Raw genomic sequence first — 25145 nt, 5'->3', positions numbered from 1 at the left:
TAATAATTTTGGACAGAGTTGAACCCAAATACACGCGATCCTTTACTTTGAAATCCAGACTGGAAGTACTCCTTTTTAGGGGTTTGCGGTAGCTTTAGAGTGGACGAATACTCCATTGCATTACCGTAATAAATGGACCAATGGCACCCTCTGACCAAGCAAACGTGAAAAAACGTTGAGGAAAATTTTCGTTTATCCATCTTTTTTTGTAAAATTGCCAATCTTCGAATTCTACACAGTTGATTTGTCGTTTACAAGTGTATCAGAAATTAGTTTAATTATGAAAAAGCATACGACAATTGTAAAAATAAAAAACTATTGCCTCTCTTCAGGCTATGGGAACAACAACATGGGCTGGCAGAGGCTTATCTTGCCCATTCGTGGGTGAATGCTCCGGGCTGATAAATATAGCTTATCAAATTCGGAGCGTTTAGCAGAAAGTAGCCAATCAGAGGCAGAGGGGGGGCGGGTATTCCCACTGTCTCCACACAGGATCCGGTTCTGACATTTCACAGATCACGAACCTGAGCTGATGGAGGAGGATCTTAAGGATAAACTATGTCCGCCTTGTTTTTCTGGAGAAGCACCTCGTTTTTACTGGTGTCTACTTTGCTCCAGAGCACCGTTATAAGAGGTATGTAGGTGGTTAAATGCTCGCTTCTTCCATTTTACTAACGTAAACTCTATTATTAGCCTTCAGTTAAGTACGTTTTCCATTTCGTTGTAAAAAATGTACACAATTATAACACAAATACAAGTGTCCATAAATACAATATAAATATAAATATGAGACGTGAAGAAGGAAACAGTTAATAGCTATTTTGCTCATAGACATAAGACTCCTTGCGTATTTTCTTCTTCAGCACACTAGGCTTGACTGCCCTTTAAACACATGCGCCTAAACAAAGACCTTGGCCGACTTCTCATCATACAACCAATTCCCACAAAATAGTGGCTCTGCTGTTGTCCCATTATATAAATAGTTTGAAAAGCGATGTTAATTCAACTTTGGAAGGTTTTAGCAATAGCATGGTGGCCATTGGTGTAAAAACACAAAGTTTCAGGAAACACAAGGACATTTTTAGAAAACTACATTTCAGAAAACACAACAGCAATATATTGTATTTTCACTGTTTATTGACATAAAAACATACCTAAATATACACCTATGAAGCTTGGCTGCCTACAGCCTTTGAACACCATAAATTTAAAATAAATATATATTATTAGCACTGTCTATCCCTCTCACTGCAAAGAAGTGTAAGGTGTGAAAAAAGAATAACTCTGAAAACACAGCAAAAACTACTTCATTTTGTTGTAGCCTACGCTCTGAGCTGCAATCTATTATATATTTATGTGAAACACTATTTGTATTTGTACTCTTCTCACTTTGTATTTCAACAGCTGCACAGTTAATTCCCTCTGTAATAAATAGACCGTGCATCCAATCAGCGACGAGGAATCCTTGTTGTATACGTATCTACCTTTTTTGTTTTGTGTCTCACCTTAATGACGTTTATTTCTTTTTTGATGTTTTGTTTCCTGATATGTTGTTGTGTTTTGTGAAATGTCCATTGTGAGCCACCGTACCTATCATCCTTAGTCTCTCTCCACAGTCACCAAGTCAAGAGTGCCACTTACACATGATCATACTAATGTTTGCTTAAGTTAAATTATTGGACAGTAAAGTTTACTGTCGACAGATGGTGTGGCATTGCGTAATGGAAAAGTTTCCAAACTGCTTTCATCCATGTGTGTTTCAACTGGTTGGTGCGTCCTAACTTGGGATCTGATTGCCTTATGAGTTTTTTTGCTCCTTACAGCTCTCCAGGTGATTGGAGGAAACATGACCGTGGTGCACGGAGGGACGACCATCTTACCGTGCAAACTCATCGACACTACGGAGCCCATCACCCAGATATCATGGCGGAAGGAACCTCAGAATGATAATTTCTTCACAATCTTGCCTCCCAATGAGGCAAAATTTGTCAACGGACGTGATGATCGATTTGAATTTATTGGGAACTTTGGTGACAACAATGGATCTCTACGGTTATCCAATGTCAAATTGACCGATGAAGCCACCTTCACGTGCATCTTCACTCTGTTCCCCAGCGGAAATGTCCATACAGCGATACCTCTAAACTTGCTTGGTATAATGTATTGTATTAAACGTGTGTGTGTCTGTGTAAACGACAATAGTGTTGACCTTCATGCTCACATGTTGACTTCTCTTATTTACTGTTACTCTCCTAGTGCCTCCGTTCACAAGCGTGAAGGATAATTTTCCTACTTTGGGTAACGAAGAGGTTTCCCTCGGTACTTGCATTGCTGCTGGTTCCAAGCCTCCTGCAAAGGTGCAATGGCTCACTGGTACGTTGGGAGATAAAGTGAGGGCAACTATCCACTTCACCCAGCATGCCAACGGTACCACTACCACTGTCAGCTCGCTGTTTGGAGTACCCACCAGAGAAATCAACGGTCACATGGTCACGTGTGTCATCACGGGTGCAGCCATGTCGAAAGAAGAACGCCTACCCTTCACCATACAAATCCTCTGTGAGCATACAAATATTATTTCAGTAACTTATATAGTTGATCATTCTTGTTATCTTATCATTGTCGATTTAAGAATTTTGTAGGTTAAATTTATTTAGTTAATTATAGATATTAGATTTTAATGAAAGTTGCAATGAAACATTATATTAAGTGCTCTGTTGTCATGAAAAGCTTTTATAATTATGGCTGATGAATTACTTGAAATTCTAGTGAGGCATTACAAAAAAAAACTGTTTAAAAGGCACTGAAATTTTATATTTAAATGTAATGTTAATTAATGTAAAGCATTGTGTGATGACTTGACACATCAGCAGCACCCTAGAAAGGATGTCGGACTCAGGAAATCAAGAACTGATCGTTAGATTGCTGGTGTTCGCAGAACATTTGTATGATACTAACAAAACTGAACATTTGCTGGTTGGTCACCAAACACTATTTAAAGACATTGTTTGCATGTTTACCCCCACATGGCACTGAGTGCAGTAGGAGTGTGGGCAGTGTTAAATGCTGGAGCACAACCCAGCCCATTGTGTGGTTTTGGCTGTGGTATTTCGGAGCCTGGAGCAGAGTTGATGTTGTTGAGCTTAAGTTTATTTCTCTAGTCATTGCAGAGAAGCCCAAGCACTGTAGTTATCAGTCTGCTTACGTGTATTTACCTGACTATCTAATCTAACTATGAAACAAGGAATCCCTTGTATATGTACCTGGGACAGTCCTTTGCATATCTCGGGAACCGTTCATTACATCTACTTGGTGGGTGTGTTGCTGTGCAGTTCACTTTTGCTCCTTGATGCTGGATATTCTAGAGTTGCAACTGAACTCTTTGCTCAATGACTCCAGGGAAGGGCCCTGGAGTCATTGAGCAATGAAAGTTTTTTGATGATGCTTCCAGAGGCCAAGCTATCATCCCGCTCTGAAGGAGCACACCTTATGAATGGCCACACTCTCTGAAAGGCTACGACAAACAGGCACTTCACTAGTATTGTATAATAGCTGATAATGCGTTCAATTAAATTAAGTAGCTGCAGTATTTTGAGTGGTTTGATTTCACACGTAGTCCAGACTGCATGGAACTGTACATACCTGAGCTGCCTGGTAAACCCTAAACCACTGCTTTGTTTACGGCCCACACCGACATTCCTTTGACTACCACAAACAGGGGAACTTTTTTAATCCACCCAAGTGTGAAAACACCTTAAAACAGCAAGAATTGGGTCTGACAGCTGCTAAAATAGTCCCCCAAAAGCCTTAGCATAGGCGTTATACTCCACCCACGTTTTACTGGTGGAATTCACCCTCCATCTGTCCATACAAAGGAACACTGTTATTTTCTAATAATAATGGAAAGCTGAGCCAATGTCTTAAGGCTCCGCCATGAAAGAGTCAGGTATACTGTTTCAGTTGTCTATTGAAACAGATGCCTCTGAAAGTCAGACACCAGTATTCTGTCAAATGCAGCTACCCAGATGTAATGTTTAATCTCTCTCTCTCTCTCTCTCTCTCTCTCCCCCAACTACTGTAATCCAAAATGACCTTGAAACTAAATAAAATGCCAAATCAGGTTTTCTACAAAGCGAGCCAACACTGCATCAGTACACATGAGATCCAAAGAAGGGTGCTCAATATTCTTCTGATATAATGTTATTAATATTTTCTCAGTTACAGCAGTAACACACCTCTTTCCCTCTCCCTCTCTCAAAGTCTCACCCATTGAAGTAGACATCCACACGAGATCGGAGGACTCATTTGAATGCGTCGCCGAAGCCAAACCAGAAGCAGATTTTACCTGGAGCAGGTACAGTAGCTTGAAACAACTTTGAATGGAGTTTAATTGGAAACATTCTTAACCAAACAATATATATTTTGACATTGAAACATTGTTTGGTTCGTTGTTCTCACAGGCTTTGTACAAAGTTAAGTGTTGTTCCATTACCCAAATTAATTTTAGTGATTTGAAATGTGTGTACTGATATTAGATTTTAATGAAAGTTGCAATGAAACATTATATTAAGTGCTCTGTTGTCATCCATCCATCTTCCGTAACCGCTTATCCAGTTAAGGGTCGCGGGGGTGCTGGAGCCGATCCCAGCTGTCAATGGGCGAAGGCAGGGTACACCCTGGACAGGTCGCCAGCCTATCACAGGGCAGACATATAGAGACAGACAACCACTCACGCTCACATTCACACCTACGGGCAATTTCAGAGTCATCAATTAACCTAAGCTGCATGTCTTTGGACTGTGGGAGGAAGCCGGAGAACCCGGAGAGAACCCACGCTGACACGGGGAGAACATGCAAACTCCACACAGAAGGTTGTCTAGCCCGGGAATTGAACCCAGGACCCTCTTGCTGTGAGGCGACAGTGCTAACCACTACACCACCGTGCAGCCCGCTCTGTTGTCATGAAAAGCTTTTATAATTATGGCTGATGAATTACTTGAAATTCTAGTGAGGCATTACAAAAAAAAACTGTTTAAAAGGCACTGAAATTTTATATTTAAATGTAATGTTAATTAATGTAAAGCATTGTGTGATGACTTGACACATCAGCAGCACCCTAGAAAGGATGTCGGACTCAGGAAATCAAGAACTGATCGTTAGATTGCTGGTGTTCGCAGAACATTTGTATGATACTAACAAAACTGAACATTTGCTTTTTTTGTAAATGGTAGGAAAATGGCATAATACTTTCTTCTTTTTTTTGGTCACCAAACACTATAAAACACATGGCACCATTTGAAAATGTGTGGTATATTAACATTTATTGATTTTGATCACAGAGAACTAGAGGCAACTAGGATGTTGCTAATAGAAACAACGGACTGTGACGTCACGGGAGGTCACAAGTGCGGCTGGGGTGGGGTGGTGCAAGGGAGTGAACAAAAAACAGGCAAAAAGCAAAAGGTCCTCAGAAAAAGCAAAGTTTTATTCTTTTATAATTTAACAACTTAGTAGCTCTTTTATCCAAACAAAAGTACAAAACAACAAAAAAGCTCTGTGTCTTCCAGCACTCCTTCCAGCCATGTGCTCTCTCCCTCTCTTCCCTCCTTTGTTTCCTGCAGCCCTTAAGTCCTTCCTCAATCAGGTGGCTTAAACACTCACACCTGGGGGAGTGGTGAGGCATTCTGGGAGCTGCAGTTTGTAGATCGGTGGCCATTTTGTGGTGTGGCTGCCGATCTCCAAAGGGAATGTAGCACCCATCCACTTCCTCGCCCCTTGTGATGCCACAGGACATAAAACTAAAACAGGAAGCATGGACTGCAACCCTCTTTTTATGTCTTGAGAATTCTCCATTACACTGGAGACTTCACACAGTTCCATTCATCTTCATAAGATCAAAGCAAAACAATAACAGGACCTGTAACATGTATTCTCGGAAAATGGGACAATTTAACTGGTATTAATTGTTGGGGAAATAGATTATTACTAGGAAACACAAATCACTCTGTATAATCATTATTAATGGCGTTTGTACAATAGTCACAGGACACACGATTATTAGTATAAATGAATGTCATTGTCAGTCCTAATGTAGAGCAGGGCAACCTAAGCAGGTCACACTATTTGTCCCCATACTTCACTGCCATTTTGTTACAAATCTAACCATGCTTGTTAATAGTTTTTTTAACCACAGTTCCATGATAATATGTAACTGCAGACATTTCCTACCTGGGTCTGTGTGTGTTTTGTATTTTATTTAATTACAAATCATATAATATCAACATCATTGGTTAAGGTAAAACACAGACAGGTATTGTTAGGTTTAAGTATTTTTTATTGATTCAGTTCTGCAGTTCAATAGTTAAATCATTATCTGCCTTTGTTACTTCTAAAAGTCTAAAAGAAAAGGTGCCCAACTATTTCCTCTTTTTAGACCCTGTAGCAGGGTCACTTTTATAAATAAACCTTTTTTGGTTTCAGGACAAAGTTTTGCGTGTCTGCCTCCTATTACTTTTCTAGCCGTTCCGGTCAAGCTGCTTCACAGTGGGCAAGAGCAGAAATGATTGAAGACAGAGGATCACACTCAAATCATTTATCCAAGATGTGGTTCCAGACACGTGCATACATGTATGTGGGTGACACCTGTTGAGAAAAATCATTCAAGTCCAGTTCAGAAGTTGCTGTGGTGGTGTGAGTTTAATGAAGTATGCCGGCATACTGGTGAACTGACAGACACAGAGCACATCTGAGCCGGTGAGTTGACCCAGATCAAAGGGAAAGGAAGTAAAAGTGGTAACAAAAGGGAGGAAAGGGACATTTGTATTTAGACCTGCAGAAAGGAAACACCTTTGGTATTTGATCACGTCAAGGGGTCAACACAATAGGGGTCCGGAAGTTGCACCCATGCGCCATTTTGTTAAAAAAGCCTGTACTGCTCAAAAGTTTATTCTTCATCACACCCTCGGATAAGATTTGACCAATGGGGCTGCTTAAGAGTCATAAAGGAGTAACCACTCATAGTAGCTCATCAAAGAAGGTCCTACTCTTCAGATTTGGTGCGATTGCTACTTTTTTAGAATAGTTTCATAACACATTTATAGTTCACACGTCAGTGGTGGAGTAAAAAAATACCATATTTGTATATATAATAGCTGTGAAGTGTAAAGTAGCATGAAAGGGAAATGCTTCAATTAAGTACCTCAAACTTGTACTTGAGTACAATATACTTTTCCAACACAGCTAATAGTGTAGTACCATCATTAAATTGCTAGCTTGTTCTTCAAACGTTGCTCCCATATCTTCATTTTCTTGTTCATTGTAAATGCTTAATACATTTACACTATTTCTCAATTCAATGTTCATCTTTAATCATCACACTGTATATGTATTTTAGCATTACAGAATTGTATTGATGATCATAAATTAATTTAGGATAAGGATTTTGAGTCATATTTCTGGCGGCCGGGTGATTTTAAGTCCATTATTCACTTTTCTTTTCAGCTCTGTTTTTGAACTCCAACTCCTATATAAAACATATTTGTAAGCATCCGGTATATTTGGCGCACTAAATCAATATCTAGCTGGCAAAACGTGGGATAATTAGCAGGTTCCACTGTCCCCATGTTGACTCTGAAGCCATAAACCAAATGGACCATGGGGGGAGTCTGAAAGACAGGAAAACAGGAAAACTACATTTCCGTTATTTTCAGATTAAACAAACAAGATATAAATTGTTAAATGGTGAGCTTTCAGTTATGGTTGTCTAAAAGTCTTTATTTGGCTGTCCGCTGAGCCTTGTTTTTCTGTTTCAGATCCAACAAGACGTTGCTTCAGTCTGCGGTCAGAGTAGAGGGTGCAACGCTACGGTTTCTGAGCATGACATCTGACCTGAATGGCCTCTACCAGTGTGAAGCATCTAACCCATACGGAAGAAAACGCAGCTACATCTATGTGTATGTGAATTCTGGTAAGGTCATATTTGATTTGGCTGTGGATTTTTGTCAAATATGATAGTGTCTCTTTAGCATTTGTTCCTGTTCTGCATTTGTTGTTTGAATCTGTATTTCTTTTTTTTATGACTTTCAATTTTAACAAATATGTCAAAGCATTTAAAATAATGTATTTGAAAAGTCTGACTCAACTATCAGAATGAATTATGACCAAGTTGCACACTGAAATTTAAATCTTAACATACGATCATTCATCCATTAGTAAATCCCAAATCACAGAGACAAATTGTTGCGCATTAAAGCAGCCAAAAACACACAGTGACCAGGTATTTTGTTTCTCTCCAGTTTCCACCATGTTATAAAAACCCAGAACTCCAGAGTCTGTCCTTATCTGATTTAAAGGAGCTGAGACACCACTGGTTTGTCAAAAACTGGATAGGATAAGCTGCATTATACTAGATATACCTGATTAACTGGCAATGTTTATCATATTTCCTGTCACTGTATTCTTCTTTCTTGTGTCCTGTCTCCTAACAGCACGTTGCACTGCATGTTGGATCCTCTTCAGTCTTTTGCTTATCCTAATTGCCTTAGGGGTTGGTGCATTGTGGTACTCCTATACATCCGGGAAATTTCCAAGGTACCAAATACAGTAGTACTGCACACACTTAAGTTTAAAATACAGTACTACAGCTTAGTATATACACATATATTTTATATATTATGGAAATCTTTTCTTGTGTGTTAATTGGGGACAGGACAGGAGAGGTCACACGTGGAAAGAGGTTGAAGGTTCCAACTTCTAGCTCACCTGAGCCTCAAGGAACAGAAGAAGAAGCAAGAGAACTATAGGCTGAGGTAGAAGAACATTTTTTATATTTAATTTGTTAAAGGGCATTCGGGCTCTGTTTTTTTTACCCTCAAGTAATACCCCTATTATTACAGTGTTTTTTTTTGTTCTGAATGACTTTATATAAAGTTCAACAACTATCTGCATTATTTTGTTAAAGGTTATTTTTCAGTTTTATGCCCTCTTAACTGTTCTTTCAGAAGATATGTTAAAACACTTTGCAGTATCATTTCGAATTAAGTGCATGATTTTAATCAAATGTCTTAAAATTGTCTGCCATAGGGATCTCTTTGATAGGCGTGGAAGCAACAGCTGGCATACAGGCCCCACATCTAGCATGCATCATTCATCACACACCTGTTGCCCTACAGCTTTGTAGGGCAACATCTACTGCTAAAAGCATACCAGTGATTCCATCAAATCCCATACAACAGAGGTAACAACATGAAGATTTAAATTGTAAGTACAGTTATCAAGCAGAAGGGGTACCATCATGGCCTGAAGGGAAAATTGGATCAACAGTGTTATCTATCTAGGAAGTGGCTTTAACCATTTGGCAGCTTTATCATTTACAGGTCTAACCGCCACATGTTTTCCCACCAACAGCATTAACTACTGATGATAACAACGGGTTTTTCAAGCATGTTTTCATGCACACAAGAAACTAGCTGACTGGCCAAGAGATAATTCATGAGAAATTTGAATAAAAAAAACAAGAGATTATGGAATGAAAACCTGAGCTTATTTTAGTGGCAGACGCTCAACACACCGCAATTAAAAAGAGCACGGGCAAATAGGCAAAACGCAGACAAATTAAGCAACACATTTCTCTACTGACGTTTGTTTTCAGTAATTGCAGTGCTTCTAAATTGGTGAGGATTTTCTAATAATTTATATATATTTATATAACTTCCTTTAACTTTTCTCATGAATAATTTCCTGAACTTCATGCCATATATATGTGTGTATTATGCTGCTCTTCAACATAATTTACAAAAAATGCTGCATTATATAAGACTGAGAAACTAGAGACTGAAAACAATAACCTATGTTTATAATGTTAAGTTAGGTATTTATTCAAGTGAGAAGCAGGATCATTTCCTCATATATTTCAATACAATCTGACTGAAAAAAATGCTTTGTCTGCTGACATCTCTGACAGACAAATGATGGATAAGTCTTTTGTGAAAGGCTTTACAGAGGACACACATTAGTTAGTATTATTACTCTATTTTGAAATTGAGTGTAACTGCGTAATCACTTATCCTATGTGGTTCTTTATTTTAGGTATTATTTGTCATAACAAAGCCAGCCAAGTAGTCTTTTATTTTTCCATCATCAGTGCTACTCTGTCGTATTTTGATATGTAAACACACCAAAAACAGATTGAACTCAAAAGTCAGCAAAAGAGGATCGTATGACATATTCAAGTTCAGTCAAAGTCCAAATGAAGTTCTATGTTTTCCGTATACCAACCACTTAACTGACTGATCAGAGAAGGGAACATTCATCCAGGTCCACATCCAATATGTGCATGTTCCGACCAAGGCTCTTTCTTTATTCAGAATTTTCATTCTGCTGTATTTTTTTATGTATTTTGTTTTATTTTTCATTGAAGTTAATGTTGTAGTAGTTAGTGAAAACAGTGATTCCCACACTGTTCTATAGTTTTAGGTGTTTTGTGGGAACTCTTTTTTTCATTGTTTTATTTTTTATTAAGTCTTTTTGTGTGTTCAGCTTGTTATTATTTATTTGTTTTCGCTGCAGTGAAAGCCAAATAAACATTACAGAAGCCTCAAGTATTTCTATAGTTACATTGTGTTCACGTACAGTACCAGTCAAAAGTTTGGACACACCTTCTTATTCAACTACTTTGAAGAATCTAAAATATAAAACATATTCTGGTTTGTTGAGCAATTGTTTGTTTACCATATAATTCCATATGTGTTCCTTCATAGTTTGGATGTCTTCAATATTAATCTACAATGTAGAAAAAAATTTAAATAAAGAAAAACCATTGAATGAGAAGGTGTGTCCAAACTTTTGACTGGTACTGTACACCGAACTTTGGTAAGATGAACATTCTGACTAAATATACAGCCCCAGTAAAAACAAAGCGCTAGAACAGTCAACAACTTCATGACTCAGTGACGACCATGTGAATGGAAGTAGCAGCTGTCACAAGGCTAGTCCCATGGTAAGTATAATATCACATGTGTTGTGAAGCAGGAAATAATGACTTTACTTAGCTCTTACTCTGTGTCAGTCTTGTGAATGTGACTTCCAACTTAAGTTAAACTTTAAAAAATATAATTTAATAACAGCTCAGCTTTCATTATTTTTTAAAGTCTTGTGAACAGAATGATTCAACACATACAGTGATCAAAACACATTCTTTACACACACTATTAAAGGATAGATGCAGATATCTTCAAGTTTTAATACAATACTCCCATGTCCATACATACATACATTCAAAGACTTACTGTGGTCACTACAGTCATTCACTTCAATAATTTTTTCTTGATTTTAATTTGTGCATTGTATACATCATCTTCTTACCACGTTTACTTGCTAGCAGTCTTTCTCTGTAACGTCTTATTTGACACATTAGTGCGTTTCTATGCAAATTGCCACCACCAACTGTCAGGACGTAAATTGCGCAAGCCTCGTGATGGCGCGTGTAGATATGTTTCCTCGTGGGTGTTCATTTGAGAGCCTTGCCACATACTTGCCCTGACTGACACTGAGTCAGGATGATATTGGCCTTTGCTGCCTTTTGCCTCTCCTTTTCAAATCATCTGTCTCTTGTGAGTGTAATACCAGATAAACTGGAGAACTCCTTTGAGCTAAACTACCGTTATTTACAAACATTCACAAATAATCTGTATCCTCTTGAGCTGTTGAAGCTTAGCTGGTCACCAGTTCTCTCCATCTGTGTAGCATTTTGTCAACAGTATTTGTTGTTTTTAGTCACTGATGGACTGAATGAGAAACTTTCATTTTAATGACATAAAATATTCCATTTCACATGTGATTATATGCTGAACCAGTAGGCCTAGAATCAAAAACTCAACTAAAGGTTTTATAATGACACACATATTGCTACCCCTATCACTGCATCACTGCAATCAAAGGTCGTAACACACTAAATAGAATTTGTGTGGGATATGATTCCTTTTTAGTGCCTTATTTTGTGACAACCTACACCATAAATGATTAAAACAAGTGCCCTTTACTCAATGAACCAATGCAGTATCTTTTTAGAAGATGCTGCTAGAGTTTTGTTTTCCATCGGTTACTCCTCTGTTATATAGTCCTTCTGTGTCAAAGTATCCCTTTACAACAGTTTAAAGCTGAACTAATTAATTTTATTTTTTAAAAGGCATCACATGATGTGTAATGTGATGCCTTTTAAAAAGGTGTTGCTCATAGTGACAAACCGACAGAGTATCACAATACTTTAGTTCCTCTTAGCTCTACAGATGATTATCATCAAAAAAGAGAAATGGATTTCTGTAAACAAATAACTTTAAAAGGTTATAATATTTTAGGTGTTCAGATTGTTCTGCTGCCCCTTTAACAGTGAAATTCTATGTAAAAAGAATATACATATAAAGCAGACTTTCTGTTGCAGTTGTACACTATGCCTCTGCCAACCAGCTAAGTTGCAGTTTACATCCATGTATGTCCAAAGTGTCATCACTTCATAATTTTTTCTATCTTATCAGATATTTGTGTGAAATTGTCATAATTAAATTATGACCAAAAAAGATTTTTGTAGGATTACAGGGACCTTTAATCCCCAAATTCGAATCAGTTTATCCTTGAGTCCAAGTGGACGTTCGTGTCAAATTTAAAAAAATCCTCTAAAGACATTTCTAAAATATTGCGAGATAGACAGTACTGACAGACTGATATATAACCCGAAAACAAATTAAGACCAAAGTAATTTTGAGAGTGAATGTAACTTGGGCAGAGGATGTGCAAAACGCTGTTTTTACATTTGTTTGCATTCCAGAAAAGATGGTTTATATGAAATGATCAGTTCCAATACTCCCTTCCCTTTAGGATTGTTGTACTGCGCTTGATATCAGCGAGTCCTGGGTTTGTTACATTGAGGATGATTGAAGCCACGTTGTTGACTAACATTAGTTTCCAGGCAGTTTTCATAAATGTCCTCTTCTGTCTCTTGCTGTTGATAAAGAAGGAACAAAAATAAAAAAATGCACATTTTTTTTATCAGACCTCAATAACCTTTGGCTTACAGTAAAACGGCAGCTCAGCTTGATCTCAGTATCTCTGCAGAACATATTGTAATAGTAGTTTTCCTTTACTTCTCTTTGTTAGCAATTATTGTATTTACCATTTCTGCAGTGGGAGAGTGATTCCTGAAAGAGAGGGACATTTTGTTTATATTCAAGCAGTATAATCCCGCTAGCCATACATCTTTATGAGCATAGAATCACGTGTTAAAGAATGACTGGATGCAACTTACTCTGCACGTTGTTTGCGGACTCTATTCAGAATTATCCAAGCTAATATAAAGATCAGGCAACACACACATGGAACCATAGATGCCACAGCAATTACTAGAATGTTTCCAGCTTTCCTTCGCTCTGGGGTTAAAAAATTAAAAATAAAGAATTAGACTCACCGCAATTGTAATATGCAGTTAAGTTTAGCTCAAAGACATCTAAAGATTTTGCATGTGTGAGCGCCTTGTTTCATAAAGGAAGTTGAGGGGGAGTGCGCATGTCCTGTGGCATCTCCAGATGCCCAAAGCACTAACTTTGTCTGACATGATGTAGTTGTACTACAATATACAACCTCCAGACTTGATACTGTATTTATTCCAACAACATTATGCATGAGAAAAACACACCTGTGAGGTTTTAGTGAAGGGCGTAATACATCTCACTCTGTTGCACAGTTTGCAAATATGGAGTCAGTGATGGTGTTCACATACCTGTGTGGCTGTTTGGTGTAAGTAAATGTTTAATCTGTATTTACATTGGATTATCCAGTTTGTGTTCATGTAGGTATCGTATAGCAACAGTAGCACAGTAACGGTTGGCTCTGCCTTAAAAAACCCACATTCACTCTGATCTTTTTCACTTCCTATTTCCTTGGCTCTTGCCACAGGGATTACTCTCATCCAATTTATTTTATGAGTGATTAGCTCACCTGTAATTAGTAGCTCCCACATCTGTTCCTGAGTTCTTTTGTCCGTGGTGGTCTCACAGGTGTAGTTTCCTGTATGAGACTTCTGGACATTCTCAATGACCAGCTCGTACAGTTGGCTCTCCACCATTTGTATGTTCAGGCGGTGAGCTTCCTGACTGATGTGTAAGGGCTGCTTTGGGGTGAAGCTGTACAGGGTAACTCTGTTCATTTTCCATGTCAGCTGAGCAAGTGTGTCATTTGGCTCTTTCTTACAGTGCAGGATCACTTTACTGCCAACCACCTCGGAGATGGTGTTTCCTTCTGTGTTGGAAACATCAATTTTAGTTTAGTATGTACTGTAGTATCAATTTTTCAAAATACAGTTAAGTGTATAGTGTTGGGAAAACATTTATTTTGTTTTTTTGCCAAGATTTAGATGGGAAGATTGATGCCACAATCAAAATATGTCTGTTGTATATGAAGCTACAGCCAGCACCAGCTTTGCTTAGCTTAGAATAAATACAGGAAACAGGGGTGAACTGCTAGCCGGACTCTGTCTAAAGGTAATAAAATCCAAGCACTCTTGAATCTCACTGATTAACAACTTACCATCCTGATTGTTTAATTGAAAAACATATAATTTTGCAGCTTCAGGTTTACGGTCAATCTTCTCATCTTACTCTCGGCAAGAAAGACAATAAATGTATTTCCCAAATTGTCAAAATATCAGCTCATGTTCAGTGTCAGAGTAAGGGTGTTGTAAATTCATTTTACCTGCTGGTGAGAAAATCCAGAACATGCAACATATTAGAGAAATCCTCCAGTTGATGCCCAAATAATTACAAAAATCCTTCATCCCCCCTAGACGCAAAGATAGTTTCATTGAAAACATCATTTTTATCCGGGTATATAATGTGGTCTATTCAGAACAAATCGTTTAAATGTAAACATGGTATTGATAATTGGTATTTTGCCCAGATACTTTATTTTTTATTTACACTTTGTTTAACTAGAAAAAGCCTCATTGAGATTAAAAATCCTCTTTTCAAGTGTCCTGGCAAAAAAAAGGCAGATATAACCTTAAGAAGCAGATTCAAAAATTAAAAGTAACTACACAAAAATATGTCACAAGATCAACTTTAAAAACATGGGATTCTTAAATCATAAACAAGGTGCTAATAAGAACTGAAAGCATATCAGATTATTTCCAAACCCAGATACAGCATGATAAATATAGAACCTACACTTACTTACCGGTAGTAACTGCATCCGCTGTTTTGTCTCGCTTAAAGTCCTTAAATCTAAACTACAACTTTCATTTAATTTAACTAAGGCAACAAAAAGGAGTAAAAGCAAGTTTCTGCATTCGACACCGTCGATGCATTTATGTGAAGTGTGAAGATTATACCTGGCCAGCTCTCCCACACACAGACACACATACTGTCAAGAAGCTGTTGCCACACAGGAAGTGAATCTTGTGATGATGGTCTGTGGCCTTATGAGTGTTGAGGTTTTTTGTGTGTTTGTCTATGAACATGCACAGCGTGTTGTGAGCTTTGCATCAAGATGTTTGTTGAAGACATCATATAGCAGAAATCTAGTTCACAATGTATTGCACTGCTATATATTACCAATTGTGTTTTTGTCATGTTTGAAAATGCACAAAATAAAAAAACACTTACAACTAATTCAAAGTATAATTGTGAAATTGAATGTAAAATGAACTTTGCATTTTTATTTTGGCATTAACTGTTGGACTCTACAGGGAGATTTGCAATCAAGGGGCGTCTGCACTGAGCATTAGCAAGCTAAATCCTTCCCATGGAGTCCAGACACTGGTGGTGGTGGCTTGAGGCTGATGGGATGATGAAGCTGATGAAGCTGATGGATCTGCGAAGACCAAGCAGAGGTGGGTAGGTGGAGGGTGGATAGAGAAGACCAGCTGAATCATGGTGGACAGCAAGCTAATTATGAGTGAGCATGTGTGAGAGGGGGCTGCAGGGTGGTGTGGTGGCATTACATTACATTACAGTCATTTAGCAGACGCTTTTATCCAAAGCGACTTACAATCAGTAGTATATTACATATCATTCACCCATTCACACACTGATGACAGGCTACCATCAGACTCTAACTAACATTCATTCACATCCAGTCCACACCGATGGCAAGCCTTCGGGAGCAACTTGGGGTTAAGTGTCTTGCCCAAGGACACATCGAACTGCCGAAGCCGGGTATCGAATCACCGACCTTCTGATTGGAGAACTACCTTGCTCTCCACTACGCCATAGCCGCCCCGCACTGTCGCCTCACAGCAAAAAGGGTGTGGACGTGAGCGTGAATGGTTGTTGGTCTATACATGTCAGCCCTGCAATACTCTGGCGACCTGTCCGGGGTGTACCCTGCCTTCGGCCAATGACAGCTGTGATCCAGTGACCATTAACGCTTATCCCTTCACAGGATAAGCGGTTACGGATAACGAATGAATGTTTAAATGGCAGATGAGAAATAAACAACAGGTCTCGGAATGCAAAAGTATAATCTTCCTGACTGACCATACACTCCAGCTTCATATGTATGAGAAATATCTTCAGGCCTGAGCATGCAAAGTATAGTTTAGGTGTGGCCTAAACAGTTGTGCTGCTCTCATGAGCCAACTCACATACACAAGCAGACTGCCAAATAGAAAAGATCTCCACCTGTTGACGAACCTCATTTCCCACAACTCCCTTAAAATTCTTGCTTGTGTCTGGCCGAAGCATGTCTTTCAAATGGCTTATGACAGACCATAGTCTAACTGTGCATTCAAATACCCAAACAGCCATATTATATATAGTATGTCAGAAAAAGACTTGGTAGCTCCAATAGATAGTATACATACTGCATTTATGCAGTATGCCATAAATATCAGGATGTTATATGAGAGACAAAGTTATGGGTGCAATGTTCTTGTACTTCGGGTTGTAAGAGTTATTTGAAACAGACGAATCATTATATTATCCGATCAAAATGAAGCTGCTCTTAGGTATGATCAGTGTCTTCACAATACAGAGGTTCATGCTTGATTACTAACGTGTCGGATTATCAGTTTCCGGCACGTATGTCTTCACGTGATCTACATTCAACTTTATCGATACCAGTTGCTCTTTGCTGCACTTTTAGTGCTCCTAATAGCATTTGAAAGATTCCGCTGCGCCCAAAGAATAACAACTAATCAGAGCAGCTGTCAAGCGCTACTCAATTTACGGATCAAGATTCTGTTACAGCATTGCCTATTTCACTTCTCAAGTTTCCAGACCTATTTCAGTGTTCTGTTTAGCTGTAAAATTAGATAGTTTGCTCCTGCCAGTGGGCGGTTCTTGGTTTGGCTTTACTGTTCTCAACATGGTGACAGGGTACCAAACTTTCTGCACATGACTAAATTTAAAATAATACCTAACTCATCCAGCCACTCAAATAAATATAAGCTCAGGTACTATTTCGTCTCTGTGCTCAAACCAACGTTTGATAGAAGAGGATGTGGAATGAACTCCCCACTGACGTCAGGACAGCAGAGTCGCTGTCCATCTTTCGGCGCAGGCTGAAAACTCACCTCTTCAAGAAGTACTACCATGAGCCTTCCGCTTAGCACTTATTCTATTCGTATTAGTTTGTTGCACTTATTGTATTCGTATTAGTTTGTTTCTGCACTGTACTTTTGCTCTGGTTTATGCTCTTAGATGCTTGTTTAAGAAAGGAGATGCACTTATGACTTCTGGTGACTAGTAGTTCTCTTGAATACCTATGTTGAATACACTTATTGTTAGTCGTTTTGGATAAAAGCGTCTGCTAAATGACTGTAATGTAATGTAAGAGAGAAAGAATGGGTCCAGGAATAAAAATACCTTGTACAATACTGCCCCTTAGTGGTGATATATTCATTATCCACGCAACCTTTCATCCGTCCTCATGGTTCAATCCTAACTCTATTTGAATTAACCCTATTTTCTTTATCTCGGACTGTTGTCAAACAAATAAACCCCTATGCACTAAATTACTTAAAGCTTTTTAGTCCAGATGGAGCATGCGTCACTGTAGTTATTCCAAAGTGGAGTTTACATGGTCTCCCTGTGTTAACATAAGTTTCCTCCCACAGTCCAAAAAACGTGCAGATTAGGTCAAATGTAAATCTGTTGCCCTTAGATGTGAATATTATGGCAAAATATGTTGTTACTAAAATCCTTACAGTTATTCAAGTACTGTACTTAAGTACAATTATAAAGGGACTTCACTTGAGTATTTATATTTTTTACTTTACCCCTGTACACTCAAAGTGAAATATTGGATTTTTCACTCCACTACATTTATCTGAAGGCTCTAGTTACTTGTAACTTTGCAAATTAAGTTAATTCAAAATGTAATCAACAAATAACTGATTATGCATTTTTATAGGTTAAGAGGGAACTTTTTATTGATTCTTGGGTTGAAATTCATAAGTATGTATTTGAGTATTTACTCAAAAGTATAAAAAAGTAATTAGCCCCACGTTTACATGCAACATCAACACATTAATGCATTACTAATTATGACCCTGTAATATCATTTACATTATTTTGATATATTTTGCTTAATGAGTACCTTTACTTTTGGTTCTTCAAGTACAATTTGATGCTAATTCATTGTACTTTACTTAAGCATTTTTTTTTACTTTTCCTTGTAACATAGTATTTCTAACATGTGGTATTGAAAGTACTAACTAAAAGTTCTAAGGAACAACTCTAAAGTAGCACTTAAAAGAAAACTCACGTATAGTTCCTCTGCATGAAAAGGGACAGAGCAGGCTGAGGAAATAGCAACAAACGCTAAAGACTTATTTATTTATTAATAACTAATTCATTATTTTGGCTACTGAAATACTGATGCGGCTAAATATGAATTGTGTGTGTGTGTGTGTGTGTGTGTGTGTGCGTGCGTGCGTGCGTGCGCGTGCGCGCGCCAAAAATGCCTGTGTTACTGAAATACTGATGCGGCTAAATATGAAAAATGTGTTTGTGTTCGTGTGTGTGTGTGTGTGTGTGTGTGTGTGTGTGTGTGTGTGTGTGCATCCAAAAATGCCTGTGTTACATCAAATGCCATAGAGTTGTATGTAAATGCAAATTCTACCCATCTTAGCTTAGTTTGGCCACGATTCAAGACCCCTTATAATGTGTTATTAGCGTTTCTGTCGGTTATCTAAACATACAGCATTGTGAACTTTAATGATTTAACTTTTTCTTTTTACCTTTTAATAATAATTATAATAGCAAGGTTGCGTGCTACAGTTGTGTGCGTATGCTTAGCAGGAAAACACTGAGACAACACTTCTTGACCACGTGTGACTTTTTATTGCGTTGGTTCACATTCCAAAAAAAGATACTGCCACACATCTATCAGCAAAGAAGACTACAAGTTAGTAAACGTTGTTTTTTTTGTTCTTTCCAAAGATTAATCATGTCTTCTTACAAACATACAGGCAATGCAACAATCTTAAAATACAAAAATCATACATAACCAGTCATATCGATGCACATAAGGACCAGCTTCATACTTAAATGGTAACACTCTTAAATGCTTAAATGTGTTCAACCATTTAGTGATTCAGTGAAGGCTCTTTTTTTATTTAAATTCCACAGCATTGGATTATCGGAGGCGAAGGGATGGCTGGGGGTCACAAAGGGGTCACAGCTGCCTTCTCTCTGAGTTTCCCTATAGCCGTTTGATAGTACCCCCAAAACCAACATGGTGAGGTGAGTTTGTGTGTCAGTGCACACAAAGGCACATGTATGAGCGTAAGCCTGCACTGTGTGACAGTGTCTGTTAACAAGCAACTCTATGCCCTAATATCTCCTTAACATTATAAAATGATCAGGCTTATACTTTAAAAACTCGTTATTTAACCATCTGGGCTGCACAATAGAGACAGTTTTAATGTCTGGTGTGTTATGTAGTGAGTGTGCTGAGGGGACGCATACAAAATGAATCTCAAAAAACAAAAAATATTATCAAATTAAACATCAAATTCACATAGGTCCCAGAGCAATATAAGCACTTGCTACAATCTTACAACAGTTGAGAATTTACAATTACAGATAAGGCACAGGAAATCATACAGTGGCAGCTATTTCAATAAACAGAGCCAGAGAATGTTAGAGGAAGATTTGTGAGAAACCTAAGGCATACTTTAAGGCTTAACATGCTTTGTATTTAAAATTCTTGCTAATTATTTGCAAAGAAATGTGTCTTTACTCAGATAAATGCACGATTCCGCAGCGTGGGCATATCCTCTTTATCGAGTTTTATTAACTCAATTCTGTAATCACAATTATAACTTTTGTGATTCCTCTAGACAGTGAAATAACTGAAAACAGCTGCTCTGCACATTATGTACATTACCAGAAAGGAGATGGGGCATTATGTACAGCGGGAGTCACCCCTAGTTGTTTGTTTCTCTTTGAATTTGAAAGTATGTCATGAGTATTGTTATTTTCTTGCGGGTTAAGGACCTGCTATGGTCACATAAAATCAAGTAGAAAGATTTTTTTCACAGCCAGGTCAAGGATGCTTGTTTTCATTGAAGAGCACGGTTTCTTTTATTGTCTGGCCTCCAACAATACTTTGTGCTGATGGTGCAGGATCTTTATCACCCGGACGCCTGTTTGTACAGCGCGAAAAGAGAGGATTTGGCCTGAGGTCGCTGCTATGGTTCATTTTCTGATAGGGCAAAATGGGCCCTGCTCCCTGCCACAGCACACAATTCTACTTAAAGGCTACAAAACAGGCATCTAAAATGAAGCGATGTACAATCACATTGAAAAAGACATTCAACATGTGGTCTTTTTTTGTTTGTTTTCCTCACTAACTCAGTTCTGGCTGTGCTGCCTGGTATATAAACATAAAAAGGAGAGATATGCTCTGAAATCTATGCACATCTCTCTTCACTTGAAATAATCCTTTGTAAATGGATGCCTAGATGAGGTGTTATGAGGGTTGAAGGCCTTGCACAGAGTCTAAACCTCTGCATGTGCAAAAAAAATTATAGTATGCTCTTCAAAACCTGAAAATGGACTTTTCTTCCTCTTTTCAAAGAGCTGTATACCTCTTGATGAACCGGCACTTAACCGTGTGATATGTGTATGAAAGAGCAGTCTCACCCGTGCCGTGTGCAGCCAAATGCTGCATTTGCAGTATGTCACTGACTGAATGGGAATGAAAGTCACTACCTAACTACAGCGAAAATACTGATTTGAAGACACACAAGTATAACTCTTTCCCCTATCTACTCAAACCCCATGTAAAAATGTCTAATCCTCCATTGTATATGATTAAAACTCTTTCAATAGAAAAAGATGTTTCTAAAAATTGAACATGGATTTTTCATCAAGTAAAAACATTTCCCCCCCTGCATGTCTCCTTTCCACATTTTTCAAATATAAGAACACGCTTAATAAAAAAAAAAAACTACTGCTCCCCTCTTTAACCTCTACTTTATATTTCATTTTTTATCACAAACACGCAGATTTTTGCCTCTTTGTAGAATTGTAGCCTGTGTCCTAAAGGTTTAGATCTATCCCTGTTGATTTTGTTTTTCATCCATTGGTTTTCAAGAGTGTGAGTTGTCTTGAGTTAGGTGTGTGTGTGTGTGTGTGTGTGTGTGTGTGTGTGTGTGTGTGTGTGTGTGTGTGTGTGTGTGTGTGTGTGTGTGTGTGTGTGTGTGTGTGTGTGTGTGTGTGTGTGTGTGTGTGTGTGTGCGCTCTATCTTGTGTTGAACATTTGGTGTGTGCAGGTGTACATGTGCTCTCCCTCTCTCACAGGTTCATACGGTGAGATCGTCTGACCTGGCCTTGCTGCTGGCTTTGCTCAGTCGGCTCAGTGGTCTGGTGTCTTCTATCGTATCCGTGGCCTCCATCCTTGCCTCGGCTGGAGTTACCCCCTCCCCGTTCACCGCCTCCTCTACCTCCACATCCTCATCAACAACCTCCTCCACTCTCTCTGCTTCCATCTGTGCCGGCTTCACCTCCTCGGCCTCCTCGTGTAATGTTACCCCCCCTGTCTCAGTGGTCTGGGCGTAGGAGGGCAGAGTCTCGTCATACACCTCATCCACCTTCTCTTCCAGCCCCGGGAAGGGTGGGGCCCCTCTGCCAGCCTCCATGCCCACCTCAGCAAGCGGGTAGAGTTGAGTAATGGGAGATTTCTCCTCCTCCAGCAGCCTGTAACCTTTTGCTTTTTGCAGGGAGGGCACAGCCAGTGGGGGCAGTCTCTTCCCTTGCAGCGGCAGGGGGGCCGAGCCCTCACCTTGAGCTGGGGCCGGGGCCGGCTTACGAAAGACAAAGCGGATCTTCTTCAGGCCCAGGTGACTGATCTCCACAAAGTTGAGGAAGAGTGAGACGCAGGCCACGGCCAACATGAAGATGATGAAGACGGTCTTCTCTGTGGGGCGAGACACGAAACAGTCCACCGTGTTGGGGCAGGGCCAGCGGCTGCATTTGTACAGCGGCAGGATGCGGAAACCATACAGGAAGTACTGTCCCACCACGAAGCCCACCTCAAACAGTGTTTTGAAGATGATGTGGCAGATGTAGGTCCTCAGCAGGGTACCCTCCAGCCTGAACTTCTTGCTTCCCTTTGTGCTGGTCTCCTTAGTGGTGCGGACGCTTCCCTGGTCGGGGGCCAGAGGGAGACGCTCCTCGCTCAGCTCCTGCTGCCGGCTGAGTTCCGCCTCCTCGCGCTCCTTGCGCTTCTCCTCCATGTGGACATGGTGCACGGCGTGACCCACGTACACCAGAGACGGTGTGGACACAAAGATGATCTGCAGCACCCAGAGACGGATGTGGGAGATGGGGAAGGCCTCATCGTAGCACACGTTTTCACATCCCGGCTGCTGCGTGTTGCAGACATAGTCAGACTGCTCATCGCCCCACACAAACTCCGCCGCCGTGCCCAGGATGAGGATACGGAAGATGAAGAGCACCGTGAGCCACACCCGGCCGATCACCGTAGAGTGCTCGTTAACTTCCTCTAAAATATTACCCAGAAAGCTCCAGTCACCCATGATCGGTCCGTAGCACTGCGGAATGAAGGGTGGGGTAGGAAGGGACACAGAGGGTGCAGACAGACAGGGAGGGTGGGGTAGGCAGGACAGACAGGGGGAGGAGTTTAGAGAGGGACAAAAGTTAGAAATGTAGGAAAATCGAACTCGTCGAAAATCAAATCTAAGCCATAATTTCATGCCACCACACGCTAATTTTGTAGAAAAAACCTGAAGAATTTGAAACTTCTATTGAGTAGTGTTGGAGTCCATTCTATTCCAATTGAAATTAGATAAAACATGTCAAATAATAAATAAAAAATGTTTAGCAAGGTATTGGTTTTGTCAAGTCAATACCCTGCTACCTTTCTGCTTGTTCTAGATGTTAACAACATTTACTATGTCGAATTGACGAAGTGTGGTGCAAACCAAAAAATATCTTACCCTAGCTCTTTAAAAAATTCCACATAAAAAAGTCTCAAATAAAAATCAATAAAGAGAGATCAATAAGTAATAAATAGTCCCTTTTTCAAAAATGTATGATATAGGTTAAATGTAATCAAATGGGCAACTTGCCACAGCTGCGGCTCCCGCGAAGTTGAGTCCTGTCCCGTTCTCTTGGCACCCGGCAGGGAAAAGTGAACTTTTTTCTGCCCTCTTTCCCACCTAAAGCCCCGTCCTTGTCGCCCCACTGAGCAGATGTGAATGAATCGGCTCTGATGGTTGGTTTTTAGTTTGCTGCAATATTTAAGCTTGGAGCCAGACGGCCTTTATTTTCCGGGCGACGTGTGGTGACGCAGAAGACAATAGGATCAACAGAGCCAGAGCGGGGATGTATGGGAGCAGGCCTCAGGCTCCCAAACCAACATGGACACTGTGCGGACGGGGCACCGAGTCCACAGCAGAGCCAGGCCAGCTCCATGCATGCAATGTCCTCACACATATATGTATGTAGACGCACAGAAACTGTAGATGAAACAACAACAGCAGCTGATGTGCCTCCAGCTGCACTGCCATGTCCAACATTAGAGCAGAGAGGCAGTGATGAAGGAGAGTTTATGTCCTCGTGCATTAAAGCTGGACCTTGTTGTTCATGCAGCTATTCACTACAGGCAGCAGCAGGTTCATTTCAACTTTGGGTTTAAATAAGATAAATGCTTCAATTCTTGAGCCTTAGAAATTATTTTCTGGTTTTGTTAACAGGAGGGGGTGGCCATTTTTTCTCATTTGATTTAATTTATACAATTTTCCCATTCTGCGTTGGTTTTACAAGACCTCACAAATTCATATAAGACAGATTCAGAATGCCATATACGCCACATTACTACCAAAAAAGTAAAATAAAAACTATTTGAATCATTTTCAATCACATATCCGTTTATATCGTATATACATAACTCTTAGATCTCTGAGAAAAAAAATCTACTGTCATAATACTGCAGAAAAAACAAGTCGGTCTTCCCTTCTTTTCCAGGCTTTTGAGACAAAGTTAGCTCATTAAATTAAACAATGCCATTCTCCGTTTCTCCTAAACACTTCCATATTCAGTTTTCCTGGTTAATATTAAAGATAAGATACAACATGTGATTTGGGGCCAAACTTTTGTTTAAAATGCATACTGGTTTTTTTCTGAAATTCACATTCACTCATTTTATTTGTGAGTGCTTTTTATATCTTTATTTTGATCCCTCACTAATATGAAATAAATATACTTGTCGTTTAAACAGGGGTTATTTTTCATCTCGATTCATTTTCAGTAAAGCCTTGCTTGACAATCAATAGTGTCATAAAATGTCCACCTGTGTGTGTGTGTGTGTCTCTGTGTGTGTGTGTGTGTGTGTGTGTGTGTGTGTGTGTGTGTGTGTGTGTGTGTGTGTGTGTGTGTGTGTGTGTGTGTGTGTGTGTGTGTGTGTGTGTGTGTATCATCATATCTGTGTCACTTAGCTGGAATGTGAAGAATGTGATCCATTGAGTGAAAGCGCACACTGAAATGTCTCTATTATGGAGGTTAGTCAAACTTTCCCGGCCCAGAGAAGAAAAACATTCAGCAGTAGTCTTTGATCTCTGAATCTCTCCACACATGTTTGTACAGAGGAAAATCTACCACAGAGACTAAAGAGGACTCTCTAAATGTTGA

At 39.4% G+C, this 25145-nt stretch overlaps 2 protein-coding genes across 3 annotated transcripts; one reads left to right on the top strand and one right to left on the bottom strand.

Moving 5' to 3' along the window:
* Positions 1 to 524: 524 nt before the first annotated feature.
* Positions 525 to 10631, top strand: si:ch211-141e20.2 (nectin-3-like protein). Of its 2 annotated transcripts, XM_054615930.1 has the most exons (8): positions 525 to 634; positions 1824 to 2153; positions 2257 to 2559; positions 4261 to 4354; positions 7812 to 7966; positions 8487 to 8589; positions 8708 to 8807; positions 9082 to 10631. In XM_054615930.1, the coding sequence occupies exons 1-7, from the start codon at positions 559 to 561 to the stop codon at positions 8799 to 8801; spliced, it is 1155 nt and encodes a 384-aa protein (XP_054471905.1). In that variant the 5' UTR covers positions 525 to 558; the 3' UTR covers positions 8802 to 8807; positions 9082 to 10631. The 2 variants fall into 2 exon arrangements, with proteins under 2 accessions (XP_054471905.1, XP_054471906.1); XM_054615931.1 differs by lacking the exons at positions 7812 to 7966; positions 8487 to 8589; positions 8708 to 8807; positions 9082 to 10631 and adding an exon at positions 4620 to 5551.
* Positions 10632 to 10751: 120 nt separating this feature from the next.
* On the bottom strand, positions 10752 to 24696 carry LOC129104183 (gap junction alpha-8 protein-like). The gene is made up of 7 exons (XM_054614736.1): positions 21819 to 24696; positions 21135 to 21199; positions 14740 to 14826; positions 13987 to 14286; positions 13298 to 13418; positions 13166 to 13190; positions 10752 to 12994 (listed from the first exon to the last, which is right to left on the bottom strand). The coding sequence occupies exons 1-7, from the start codon at positions 23207 to 23209 to the stop codon at positions 12893 to 12895; spliced, it is 2091 nt and encodes a 696-aa protein (XP_054470711.1). The 5' UTR covers positions 23210 to 24696; the 3' UTR covers positions 10752 to 12892.
* Between the last annotated feature and the right edge of the window lie 449 nt (positions 24697 to 25145).

Source organism: Anoplopoma fimbria, chromosome 16, assembly GCF_027596085.1.
Source record: "Anoplopoma fimbria isolate UVic2021 breed Golden Eagle Sablefish chromosome 16, Afim_UVic_2022, whole genome shotgun sequence".
Taxonomy (NCBI): domain Eukaryota; kingdom Metazoa; phylum Chordata; class Actinopteri; order Perciformes; family Anoplopomatidae; genus Anoplopoma; species Anoplopoma fimbria.
Note: the sequence above shows the minus strand (reverse complement) of the source record. Positions and strands in the feature narration are given on the sequence as shown.

Excerpts from the sequence above, each read along its gene's own strand:
- LOC129104183 (XM_054614736.1), bottom strand. The coding sequence starts at position 23,209 with ATGAAATTATGGCTTAGATTTGATTTTCGACGAGTTCGATTTTCCTAC. Across the intron at positions 14,287-14,739 it reads CTGGATTTTCTCACCAGCAG|AAGGAAACACCATCTCCGAG; the intron begins GTAAAATGAATT and ends TTTCCAACACAG. Across the intron at positions 12,995-13,165 it reads ACTCTCCCACTGCAGAAATG|CAAGAGACAGAAGAGGACAT; the intron begins GTAAATACAATA and ends CTTTATCAACAG.
- si:ch211-141e20.2 (XM_054615930.1), top strand. The coding sequence starts at position 559 with ATGTCCGCCTTGTTTTTCTGGAGAAGCACCTCGTTTTTACTGGTGTCT. Across the intron at positions 4,355-7,811 it reads GCAGATTTTACCTGGAGCAG|ATCCAACAAGACGTTGCTTC; the intron begins GTACAGTAGCTT and ends TTTCTGTTTCAG. Across the intron at positions 8,590-8,707 it reads ACATCCGGGAAATTTCCAAG|GACAGGAGAGGTCACACGTG; the intron begins GTACCAAATACA and ends AATTGGGGACAG.